Source organism: Aythya fuligula, chromosome 22, assembly GCF_009819795.1.
Source record: "Aythya fuligula isolate bAytFul2 chromosome 22, bAytFul2.pri, whole genome shotgun sequence".
NCBI classification, from domain to species: domain Eukaryota; kingdom Metazoa; phylum Chordata; class Aves; order Anseriformes; family Anatidae; genus Aythya; species Aythya fuligula.
The window spans coordinates 1,802,537-1,815,415 of record NC_045580.1 but is presented as its reverse complement, the minus strand read 5'-3'; the positions used below and the strand labels follow the sequence as shown (position 1 = coordinate 1,815,415).

The following is a 12,879-nucleotide window of genomic DNA, read 5'->3' as shown; positions in this document are numbered from 1 at the left end:
ACTGAATGCTTTAAGCAGCCCTAATGGGTTTTCTTTCCATCATGCTGGTTTTATACAGTGGAGGCTCTACCATTGGGACACTCAAGACATAACTTAAGCATCAGCAAAAGAGATCCTTGCTGTTTCTGCCACTAGCTAATGTGGAATCACTCTTGCAGATGAAAGCTCCATGTTGAGACAACGGCTGCTGCACGTTTGCCTCAAAGCAGGACGTGCAGGCCCTTCCCTGAGTAGTGCTGGCAACCTTTGTGATGGACACTAGTAAAACTTTACAAATCCCCCCAAAACGGACACAAGCCCTTTGAAGGGCTGATGAGGTAGCGATGCTGAGGCTGGCACAGGTGCCCAGAGGAAGGTGTGAACTAGAGCCACCACTGCTTTGTAAGTCGCTTGGCGAGGCCTGTGCTCCTCACTAGCTCATGTTCTAACCCGTCTCCACACAGCTGTCTGCTCCCAGGAGGCGATGACAGGGCCCTGCCGGGCTGTGATGCCTCGTTGGTACTTCGACCCTAACAAGAGAAAGTGCATTCGCTTTATATATGGAGGCTGCGGAGGCAACAGGAACAATTTTGAGTCAGAGGAGTATTGTATGGCTGTGTGTAAAAAGATGAGTAAGTCCTGCCTCCCACTGGCCCTTTTGCAGCTAGCCACTGTCTGTCTGGCGTTTGGTGTCTCCTCCTCCTTGCCTGGGTCAAGAGAGGATACGTGTGTAGCCCATCCTTTTGGTTCTGGTGTCTGTCCTTTTGCAGCAGTCTCCTCTTGTCTCTGCTTCTCGAGGTCTTTAGGTTTGACTTTCCTGGGGAAGGTGGCTCTGGATGTATTCTTTCTGTGCTCACGGTTGGTTTGCAGCTCTTACCAAGGGCTTAGTTATCTTCTGGATTTATCGCAGGGACCGGGGGCTGTCTCTACCCTCTTGTTATGAAAACATGTAGCTTGCCTCTTTGTGTAACTGGCTTTTTTTTTTTTTTTCCCCAAGTATGTGGAAGAAAGCACTTGCTTTCCCCAGTTATATTACCGTGCATGTGTTTGACTAGTCAGTCCTGAAAAGCAAGCTGCTACTCACCATTCTCCTGGTAGTAGGCGTTCTCTTGCTATTATATTTTAGGCAAACATCAGTGAAGTAGTACAGAATTCAGATTCCCACTTTCAGCTCAGTTTGAAATATGAATCGTGACTCAATCCCTGCATTTTTGAGAGCTTGAGGTTTTTGGCACCAATTTCAACTGGCTTTTATGTCAGATGATAAAACTACCAAAAACATTTTAACCTCCTTATTAATCTTATTGTTGAACTCCAGCACTTCCACTTCAGCTACCATTAAAGCCTTTTGAAAGGCTTTTTGTGTTATCTGGGGCTTGGCAGTCTGACTATACAGCCATAATCCTGTTTACAAAATGGGCTTCATGCAAGTGCTTTAGATTGGGCTGATCTAACTGAAGTGATGAAATAAAAGATGCGGATGTCAGGAGCTTTTTGTACAAAAGTTTGTCCTGTTACAGAGGGATTTGGGGCTGGAAAGAGTTCTCTGTGTCAAAGCCTGGTTCAGAACTGCCATGAGTAGGCCCAGAGTACAGTGCTGGTCTGTCATTGTCCTTGCGCACAACAATAATGCCTATGTTGTATGTCGCCAGTATTTCATGCGGTAATTCTTTCCCCTTTTCCACTCCTCCTTCCCTAGTTAGGACAGAGGATTGTGGATTCCAGAGCTAAACTCTTAGCCTTCATTCATGCTAAAGCATAAAGATTTTTTTTTCTCTGAAGCATTCTGCCTTTCAGTGATGTCACAGATTTTATCTATCCAAATTAATAAAATGTTTGAAGGGTTGCCTTAATTTTCCCTTTCTGCCCTCTGTTAAAGGGCAGTAACAGAGTGCATCCTGTTTGCCACAGATCCTTTGAGAAAGAGCTCCATGATGTGTAGTGTCTAAAATCGTAGCACAGAACCTTGGTTCAGCTTTTCTCGAACTGCAGCGTGTGGAGCAAGTACAGACCTCCTGTTGTGGATTTCGCAGGCGCTTGTAACTGTCAGTTCTAAAATTTTATTTCTCCCCTTGTTGGATTTGAATGTCTTAAAGATACAAGCCGTCCAGATTATTGGACAAGTCAATTTGTCTCACTGAGCCTCCTCCTGTTGCTGTCTTGTCTAATATCATTGCCTGTTATTCTGTATGGTGCATCTGGTAGAGAAGGTAGGTTTGAAGTGTAAAATATTGGGTAGTGTTTTGTGCAGATTTATTGTCAAGCTCCCTAATCACATTAATGATGTCTGGAGCCAGCTTGTCAGTGAACAGCTAATGCACAAAATGTCATTTAAACTATCCAAAGCCAATGTGAAAGGGAAGAGGAAAAAAAATAAAAGTTCTTTATTCTGCAATCCGAGTCATTCTGCTGCTGGAGCTGAATAATGCTCGTCTCAGAACTAATGAGAAGACTGAACAGGTGCTGGTTGCCGCAGTGCATTACTGTGTTTGGGATGATGTAACTAACTGGTGTTGTGCAGTAAATTGGCAGCTTAGAGATACAAAAATGGACTCTTGGTAGGTGGTGGTTCAGTAAGCTCAGCCTGCCAGATTGTTAATGCTGCAGGCATGGAGATTCCTCTCCCTACCTGTCTCTTACAATCCAGGACCACAGATTTCTGAGCCTCCACTTACCCGTACCCTATCTTTGCAGTGCCAACTGACGATGTGGATGTGTACTTTGAAACCCCCGCTGATGACAACGAACATGCTCGCTTCCAGAAGGCAAAGGAGCAGCTGGAGGTCAGACACCACAACCGCATGGACAGGGTGAGTATCCAGCTTTAGCCTTTTTTTTTTTTTTTTTTTTTAACTGCCCTGCATAGTTGCTGTCCATGTTCTTATGGACAAATTGGTGGCAAAATGTCTTTTCTTTCCAGTCACCAGCTTCTGTGAGTTTCTTACAACATAACCACGCTGTGGCAGTTAGATTTTCACTTCTCCAAAAATTGGACATAAATTTGCGTTGTGGTGATATGTTCTGTCCTTTTCTTGTCCAGGTGAAGAAGGAATGGGAGGAAGCAGAACACCAAGCCGTAAATCTCCCCAAGGCAGAAAGACAGACTCTCATTCAGGTAGGAGTTGAAGGACCTAAAGAAAAAAGCTGCTGGTTCTTGGCCTTCATCTTGTCAATAAACTAAATGAGAGATGCTCGTATTCTAAGCTAAAAGATGACTGAAATGGAAGAATATCTTTCCTCTTCTGTCAGCAGTTGCCTTTTAGAGGAGATTTGATTGAATTGCATGTTTTGTTCTTAAAGCTGGAGATGATCTGATACTGTGCCAGGTCCTTTCCCAAGCCAAGTAGTAGGAAGCTATCTCATCTCCTGAGCCTAGCAACAGCAGAGCCAAACTGTAACCTTAGACCTTTGGCCTGCATTGCACTAACCAGTGGCCTCCCAGCCCAGTTCAGATTGGCCCTGACTCTCTGGACACACATTTCCTGTTTGGGCAGACTTAGTGAAAACCACTTAGACAGCAGATAAAGCTGGTTTGCTGCCAAAATGCCAATCTTCTGTCTTATGATTAGAGTTCAGTTAGGCTATGAAGTTAATCAGGGATATGCTTTGTATGGGATTGTTAGAGGCCGTGACAAAGAGGTGAAGTTCCCTCAAACCAGTATACAGCTAAGTGACTGACTCCAGTTCATAAGCTCACTTTGGATTTTATCCTGGAACACAGTTTTCTCTCTACATTATTTAGCATTAGCTACCTTTTGAAATCTGTACAAGTCAAAAAGAGTTTTCCATTGTCTGATGAAATACAGCAGCACTTAATGGACTCTTGTAGTTTGTTTGGAGATGCTTGTTATGACCTTTCTAATAGCATATACAGAGATTTGATCTGAAGGCATGCTGATGAAAAGACCCATATGCGATACCTTTGAGTTCTGTGAATTCAGATTAATGTCTGTAGGGTGAAGGGATCTATCTTGTTCATGTTTTACGAAGTTGAGGGAAAGAGTTAATACTGTGGCATTCATTCAGCACAGTTTGGGTTTCCTACCTCAAAAATGGTCTTTATCTGCAAGGCCATATGCCTTCTTCAGATATTTGAAATGGATTGTGAAGGAAGTTTGGAAGGTAAATTGTCATTATTTAATTTGCAAATGTGAAATCTGCATCAGCATCTGTCAGTTCCCCTCTCTAAACGTCTCAGATGTGCAATGTGACAGACTCCATTTATTCTAAGGAGGTCCATGAGTGAGAGATACTGACGCATACAGTGTTTCATTCAGACTCTGTTCCCTGTTCCAGCACTTCCAGGCAATGGTTAAATCTCTGGAGAAAGAGGCAGCAAGTGAGAAGCAGCAGCTTGTGGAGACTCACCTGGCTCGTGTGGAAGCCATGCTGAATGATCGACGTCGGATTGCTCTGGAGAACTACCTGGCTGCCCTGCAGGCTGACCCACCACGGGTGAGTTCCTTTGCATGGGTATTTTACAGTGGGGTAGTGCTGGGAATGGCTTGGTGAGAAAACTGACTGTGGCCTGCTGGGGAAGAAGCTGGGAATAGGTTCCCAGTAGAGCTTTTTCCCATCATGGCTGTTCCTGCTGAACAAGCGGTGGGTCTCCTAATTGACTCACTCTACTTTCTGTCTGTTTAAAATCCCTCCACTTTGTTTAGTGCTCACAGGGCGCAGTGTTCTGAGTCAAACAGGCTTAGGGTAAAGGGAAATTACGTAAGAGGTTAGCACAAATCTGTCCAGTAGCAAAGCAGGCTTATGTCTCAAGTGCTGTATTTCAGTTGTGATTTTTATATGAATCAAATGGATTTGAACTCCTTCCCTAAATCCTACAGCCCCACCGCATCCTGCAAGCTCTGAAGCGCTATGTTCGTGCTGAGAACAAGGACCGGCTGCACACCATCCGCCATTACCAGCACGTCCTGGCAGTTGACCCAGAAAAGGCTGCACAGATGAAATCTCAGGTATGAGAATGTTTCTATCAAGAGAGGCATTGTTATCCAGCAGTGGCTCTCAGAGACTCTAGAAGGCATGTGTCAAGTCTTTACACTAATTTGCTGGGTACTATAGCAACTTGACATACTTGTGTAGAGATCTCCCATTCTGTCTGCATATTGCCTGTCACCAGATACTCTGTACCATTTTCCTTGGTACATGACTCGGTGTTAAAAATCTGAGGATTGAGATACTGCCTTGGAACATCTGGTTTTAGCTGTGGATTATTGCTGCTCACAGTAGCAAGTCCAGGGATTAGAACTAGTTTGGTGTCACTTTTGTGTTTCCTTCTGTCGAGCATCCATGAAATTATTTGCTGGGGACTTGGTCATCTTTGAACACACTTTAATTTCTTTCAGGACCTTCTGTCTAAATGACCTTTTCAAGACCTTCTGTCTTTCATTTCTTTCAAGGCCTTCTGTCTAAATTTCATTAGCTCTGTTCTTCATAACTGTGTTTTGGGTATGTGGGAATTCCCTTGTGCCTCTGCAGAGTTCTTGCCTTGTTTCCATGCATAACCCTTGCCAAGCAGTTTATCATCATTCCTAGCTTTATTCAAAGGTCTGTTTTGATGAGTTTATTTTGTCTTGTTGCATTACATTTTACTCCTGAATACCCAATAAGTCACTTTCCTTTTTCTGGATAGCGTATGTGAATATGCTGCTTCAAATGGGTGTCAAACCTGGCCAGTGTAATTGTAAGAATAGATGCAGATACAAAGCTTCTGGGTTATCTCCTGATACCTGTTTTTAAAACGCTGCTCTTAAAATGGTGAAAGATGTACTGAAATTTCCAGCTAAGATACAAATTAAGAATGGCGTGTTAACGTGAAAAGATTGTTCAGAAGGGCATGTCCTTTCACAAGTTCAGAGAGAAGTAGAGAGAACTGACTGCTCGGTTGTTATAGCTTTAGATATGTAATCTGCATTTTACCAGCCCCAGTTTGTGGCTGGTCCACTGCTTTGAAATGTCTTTTAATTCTTTAGCGTATGAAAGATCTGCAAGAGCCAAAACGAATGGAGAGCTGCAAGGAGACAATGCAATTGAGCACACCCAGTGCTGCCAAATGGAAAGAAAAAATGCTTTATTACTACTCAGCTGTCTAAGCAATAGATAGAAATACTGTGGTTTAAGAGTAAGACTGGGACTAGAGTCTGTTCATGTCATCTCTGGTGAGGCGTACAGTAACATTGCGTTTACTGTCCAGAAGTAAACTTCACACCTGGAGATGCCTGATCACATGGGTTTCATGCTGATTCCAGGTGCTAGGTGATAGTGGTGTACCTTTCACTTTTGTCTCTGGTTTTCTGCCACTGATTCTTGCTTTCTGGTTGAGCTGCATGCCCTCAGATACAATGGTGTAACTGCGATATTTACAAACTGATGTTTGGCTCATGATACAGAATATACAATAGCATTTTCACAGACAGTTTAGCATATCAGATGCAGTCCACCCTGACCCTTTGTTCTAATGCTGCCAAAGCCCAAGGGGGGAGTGTGTGAACTGTATTCTTAAGCCAAAACCTAAACAGTCCTTAATTCATTCTGAAGGCTGCAGTGTCAACAAATCGACATGCGAGGGATGTGGGTGGTACAGTTCAATTTCCATTCGCTTTACTTTTCAGATGCACTTTAAGCTCCTCAATCGATTCTTTTGATTGACAAGCTGCCACATGTAAAATTAAATTGCTTTCATCCTTGCTCTTAAAGGTCAGGTACACGTCAGACTATAAAACAGGTCCATTCAACTCCTTAGCTTTCTCTAATATTTGACTGTTAATGTGTTTCTTGGTCTGCATGATCCCTGATTATGCAGCACCCTCTGCAGGTCAGGTTTGACTTCACCAATGAATTTAATATGCTAGGAAAAAGTGATTTGAGGTTGCATAAGGTTTGGATTTATGTCTCAAACGAAGGGAGAAAGCTGTTGCAAGTGGGGGCTGTAATGGGTGTCAGACATACGCAATGCCACTGTGCAGAACAAAGGCACCTTTGTTCTGAAAACAGAGGTGATAAATAATATTGTCTGGTCCCTTTGCAGGTTTTTTTTTGTTTTTTTGTTTTTTTTTTAGTAATCAGGAATGGTAATCCGTTTTAATAAAGCACTTAATGTGTAGTCACTGTATGCAATGGATTATGACCGTATCTGGGATATGGAAAATACCAGGTTCAGTGCTTCTAACAGAGGGCTGGTTACAGCAAGAGTCAGCTGAATCCTCTTTCTCTTCCCCAACCTTTCCCAAAATACTAAAAGAGCCATGTACAAATAGCCAGTTCCAGTGAAGTGTGCAGTGTTGGAAGGCATCAGTCAGAGTATTGAACTAGATGGGCCAACAGAATGGTCTCATTCTGTTGTCTGTCATGGCAAACCCACCAGTAGTAGATTTGTTATTAAATAAGTGGAGTATCAGTACCAGTCAAGTGACTGGCAGCTTTTGCCCACTCCCAACACATTCTTGTACATTTGCAGGTGATGACACATCTCCATGTGATTGAGGAGCGGATGAATCAAAGCTTGTCTCTGCTCTACAAGGTGCCATATGTGGCTGAAGAAATCCAGGATGAGATTGGTAAGTGTCTCTGTGTGCCAGCCCCCGTGCCACAGTGTTAGACTAGGATCTCGTATTTCAAGTGAAGTAGATTGCAAAAAGATTGCTAGCACCCTTGAAGATACCCTTAGCAATAAGCACTTGGGTCTAGGTGTAGGTACTTCAGGGCAGATATTCCCTCGGTTATACAATGCAGTGAGAATAGCTTGTGCTAAGAACTTCACTGTCAGCATAAGAAAAATCAGCAACAGTTGGAATAGCAAAGCTCTCCTTCAAAGGCAGATGAAAAAAGATCCATAAAAAGACAATGCGTTCCTGTTTTATAGGATTTTAATCCCTTCTTGCCAAAACCTCTAGCCACATCAAACCTCTGGGCCCTTATTAACGTGTTTTTCCAGCCAGCGCCTTTACTGAGGATTCCAGCTGAGACTTGAAAGCATAAAAGATAAGATATCCTGGCAACCCAGAACAGTATTGCAGCCCTGCATCAGCTAGGTTCAAACCATCTGTGCCCCTTCCTGTTCTTGCCAGGCTTCATGCAGTCCGTGTAAGATTTCCTCTGATTCTTTCTAGATGAGCTGCTTCAGGAGCAACGTGCAGACATGGATCAGTTCACATCCTCCATTTCTGAATCTCAGGTGGATGTCAGAGTGAGCTCTGAGGAAAGCGAAGAAATTCCCCTGGAGGGCAAACCTTTCCGTCCATTCCAGGTGAAAACCTTCCCAGCCTTGCCTGAAAATGAAGGTATGTAGCACTGGAAACTTGGGTTCACTTGTTTTTACAAAATGTAGGCACTTTTTCTTAACTGGTAGCTCAGCTCAGTGGCACAGGATGCTCCATCCCTTTGGGTCAGTTAAGAGCAAAGCAGTAGCCCCAGCAGTACTCCTCAGACTCCGTCCATTTGGCAGAGGCAGTGCTGCTTGTACTTTGCACTGAGCTGCTCTCTTGATTTCCTGATTCTGTTCGTTGCAAGGCTGCTTGGTATCTTCCATTTTGCAGGGAGTGTTAAATTTTTGCTTTGTGGCTTGATTCTGAAATTCATTGTCAATCCTTAACCAAAATGTTCTCATGTAAACCTTTGTGCCGTGACCTGCTGAAGCACCACAGGATTTTTTTTTTCTTTCAATATGTATCTATATTTTTTTTTATCAGCGGGTGTTGACATCTGGCGTGTGCGTGTGTATTTATTTTAAAAATGCTTGAACAGAGTCCTGAGCTTAAAGAAAGCTGTGGACTAAAAGCTTTCCCAGGGACTGAGTCAGAAATCATGCGCAAGCCTTTTTTCCTTTCTCTCTTAATCTCCTTTCTCTGCTATTTTTGTTTTTGTTTTCCCTCCTGCTAGATCCTCAGCCGGATTTGTACCATCCAATGAAAAAAGGTTGGTTCTAAGCTGCTCCCTCACAGTGCTTTCTATCACCCTCCTACCTTCTCTGTGTGCTTGGTAGCTTCATTTTAGTTCCATACTCACTTTTATTTTCATTTCCCTGCCCTCATTTAGATCAGTAACTTTCTATTTTGTTTGTTTAGGCCTAGTGATAACGAAATAAGCTAGTTTGAATATCCCGTTGGTTCTGTGTTTTCCTCTCTGATGGGCTAACAAGGTGCCTTAGAATGCATAATTAGTTTCTTTGTCCTCAAGAAAACGTGGGCTTAGCAGTCTGTCTGAAGCCATGCCATATTTTATATCTCTTTTATTTGTACTCATGGTCAACAATTTTCAAAATAAACCTTGCATTGCTGGTGGTAAATAGTCCAGAGGCTATTCTGCACACTGTGGAATCTGTACTTGCCACCTAACAACAGCACTAAACTAGGAATGAGAGTGCCCCCCCAGACATGGGGTGTGTCTCCTAGATACTTGTCCTCATAGGTATTATGGAGTACAGCTGCTCTGGGACAGGTAAAGTAGGCAATTCCTTTGTGTTTGTCTTCTCAGCATCCCCTTTTCAGAAGTAGCATCTCTCCATACAAGCCAAGTCCTGTGTGATTATACGTTTCTCCTTTAGCTCATTATTGATTCTGCAGTAACAGAGTGCCTGGCTAAAAAGGGTCCGACTGGGCCTTAAAATGGACATAGAAATATTGGTGGTAAATGCTTTGTCAGAGATACAGCCTCAGGTAAAGATCAGGCCCAGCTGATCTGCTAACAGATTAGGTTCCCAGAGCAGAAATGGGAGGCTAATTGTCAGAATACTTTCGCGGAACAGTGGCACGTGAGGTGAGCATGGGGAGTAACCCAGTCATTTTCTTTCATCTGTCTTTGGTTCCAACTATGTCATACAGAATTTCAAAGCAGAGTAAAGGGTTTTGCTAATAACCATTTAATATGAGCACAAATAACTTTGTAATGTGGTGAAGGCCAGGCAGCTGAACTGTTTTCATTACCAGTAGTAGTTCTTTACAAAGGTCACCTTCATCCCTCTTGTGGAGCAATTCACAGCAAAGTCAGTGCACTGACTGCTCTGGAAAGAATTGTGACAGCCTTTACTTTGATTCTTGGTTGATGACTGCTGTGTTGACTTAAAGATTATAAGCATAAGCTGGTCCTCTCCCCATTTGGGTAAATAAAAGAGTTTCTGATGACTTGGGGACTAAGATTATATCCTGTGTTTCCTTCTTCGTCTTTTCATTGAATTTCACAAAGGGCTGCTAGGGAGTTCTGTTTTGAGTGTGTGTGTGGAGTTTGTTTTTTCTTTTTCTTTTTTTTTTTTTTTTCCCTAGGAAGTATATAATCTAAACTGTGCCTTAGAGCTACATAGAACTAGGTCTGTTATTTGGTACAGCGCACTGTGACAAATAGCAAAGCTCAGTGCAGCAACTGAACTCCCAGCCCTGGAGACTGTTACGTTGGCTCCTGAGAATTGAATAAAGCAGCCATAGGCCAAAAGCCGGCACAGTAGTTCTCTTAAAAACTATTTCTGGTCTGTCCAGAAAATCCAAATCATTGACTTTCATAACAACATGACCTGCTTCAACAGCCGTGGGAAGTCAGATGGGCAGTCTTGGCTGTGCTTGGAATCTGATTACTGTCTCCAAAGAACTATAGAGGAAAAAGGGATGCAGTAAAACCCTAGATGCTTCTTTTGGGAGGAGTTGGAGTGAAACATTAGTTTCCTTGGCATTTTTGCGCAGTAAGAAGCTTGTCACAGTAAAAACTTGCCATGGAGCCAAATATCCTTTCCTTTGCATCTCATTAAAGAACATGTGCCAATTTCAGCATGGGTTGACATAATGTCTTAGGCAACCTGCAAGCTCAGCAGTTTGTGGAGAGGTGTATGCAGTCAGTGTTAAGTGCTGTAGTGGTATTTCCCCTGCCTTATGCTCCTCATTGGAAGGACCCCGTTGTGCAGGGCTGACATTTCACTGTCCTCCTGCTTTTGCTTTAGGGAGGCATAGATGTTGTGAAGGACATTACATTGTCCATACTGATAATGGAAAACTTGCAGTCTCCTAACTTGTTATGTTAGGTCAGAGTGTCTTGCATCAGATTGTTATTGATCTGATCTTTCTATAAATGCCTGAGATCAAAACAGTTTATGCAGAGCAGCTGCCTTCTGTTAATTGATATTCTTCTCTTCAGCCTGTAGTAGTTTTAGCCTAGAAGTGGGTGAGTGATGTTCTGGTACAAAGGCTAGTGAAGTACTTTGCTCCTCCTTTGCCTTGGGATTTATTGTTTCTGGACTTGTGCCAGCTATGGGACAGAAACTCATTACAGAGCTGTGCTGGTTGACCTTGAAATTCTCATTCCCGAGGCGCTTGCTGATGTACTTGATTTCAGAAGAATGGGTGATGCTGACCATGCGGTTGAAAGTCTTCCCTGTGTGCTGGTTGTCAGCAGAGGGGAGATGTGCCTTTCCGTTGTGGGGTCACGCTGAGGTGGTGGTGACCCTGGCTGACACTTGCAGAAAGGAATTGCACGCTCACAATTTGTGTTACATGTTGCCTTGGACATTCTAACAGCAGTACTTAACCGTATGGTATTTCTGGATTTACACTTCAGCCTGTTTTGGTGAGTCCTGTCTGCTTCTCTCATTGCCACCTCATTGCCCTTCATTAACAGAACCTCCCCAATCACTTGTCACTGTAGCATAGCTTATGAGCTCCCCTTCTGACACAACAGCATGAAGACAGCTTAATAATCAGCGGTCCATGCAGTTAAACGCACTAGCCATGGCAGCTCTACAAAGAGTAGGTAATCCTTCCTAAATGTCACTAAGGGCTGACTAATGGTCCTTGCCTTGCTCTTTTGGTGCAGGTTCTGGCATGACAGAGTTGGATGGGCTGATTGGCGCTGAAGAAAAAGTGATTAACAGCAAGAACAAAGTGGATGAAAATGTGGTGAGCCCTCCACCTTTATTTTGTAAAGCAAAGCCTGCCATGGACACTAATTAATAGCAGTGGCTTATTTCCATGTCTCCTTCCTGCTAGCAGAATGTCAGTGTGTTCATTATCCATATGGTGTGGGGGAGTCAGTTTTCTGACTATTGTAGGCTCTTAATACTGATTAGCATCAGAAGGGTGGGAGGGTGAGGGAAGGAGAGAGATCTGGATCTTTGGCAGTCTGAGCTGGAGAAATGTCTGATTTAGTAATTGCTTTCCCAAGCAGAGACCCTTTGATACACCTTTATTTTAGCTAGGTAGCTTTCTGTCTGAGTACACTGAATGCTGCTGCATTCCACCTGCCTTCCCACATATTTTTCCTAGCAAGGTACATCTCACCTTCTTGTAAAGGTACATGACCCAGCAGGCAATTAGCTTTATATGCAGTGTAAAAAATGCACTAGGTCATAGTGGCAGCTGTCTTGCCCCAGTTACCTGGCTTAAAAATATATATATAAAAGTGACTTCTCAGAGCCTACTTTCAGAATCATTCTATAGCCATAAGTTAGATGTTACATGACAGAAATGCTGTGTCCAAGGCAGGACCTGGGTTTTTAATTCGGGTCTTTAGTTTGAGGTAGTCTAGGCTTCCAAATGGTTGCAGTCAGTAGCTCAGTTGGCTCTAAAAGTTGGAGAAGATCCCACGCTTTGGAGAGCAGGGGAAAAATGGTAGGTGGTTCTGAGCTCTTGCTTGTATTCATTAAAGGTCTCTTGTCTGGTTTCATACTCCTTCTCCCACCTGTTTCTTACAGCTCCTTTCATAAAACGCTTTTTGTGACTGTTTTCAGGTAATTGATGAAACCCTTGATGTGAAGGAAATGATTTTCAATGCAGAGCGTGTTGGCGGGCTGGTGGACGAGCCGGTATGTATATGGCTACTGCACCTGGTGATTGGTGACTTCCTGAAACTGGATTTTGGTTCTTGCATATTGCTGAATTCCAGGGATTCAATGTGTTGACGCTGCTATGGCAA

At 43.2% G+C, this 12,879-nt stretch overlaps 1 protein-coding gene across 6 annotated transcripts in view; it reads left to right on the top strand.

The window, feature by feature from the left end:
* The window catches only part of APLP2 (amyloid beta precursor like protein 2), a 47,825-nt gene that overhangs the window by 32,099 nt on the left and 2,847 nt on the right, over positions 1-12,879 (top strand). For 3 of the 6 annotated variants that reach the window (XM_032202024.1, XM_032202025.1, XM_032202020.1), the window contains exons 7-16: positions 444-611; positions 2,674-2,789; positions 3,020-3,094; positions 4,276-4,434; positions 4,818-4,946; positions 7,448-7,547; positions 8,100-8,270; positions 8,869-8,904; positions 11,782-11,864; positions 12,695-12,769. In XM_032202024.1, coding sequence (XP_032057915.1) covers positions 444-611; positions 2,674-2,789; positions 3,020-3,094; positions 4,276-4,434; positions 4,818-4,946; positions 7,448-7,547; positions 8,100-8,270; positions 8,869-8,904; positions 11,782-11,864; positions 12,695-12,769 — 1,112 coding nt within the window. The remainder of the gene's footprint in view (positions 1-443; positions 612-2,673; positions 2,790-3,019; positions 3,095-4,275; positions 4,435-4,817; positions 4,947-7,447; positions 7,548-8,099; positions 8,271-8,868; positions 8,905-11,781; positions 11,865-12,694; positions 12,770-12,879) is intronic. The other 3 variants (XM_032202022.1, XM_032202026.1, XM_032202023.1) reach the window with 3 other exon arrangements.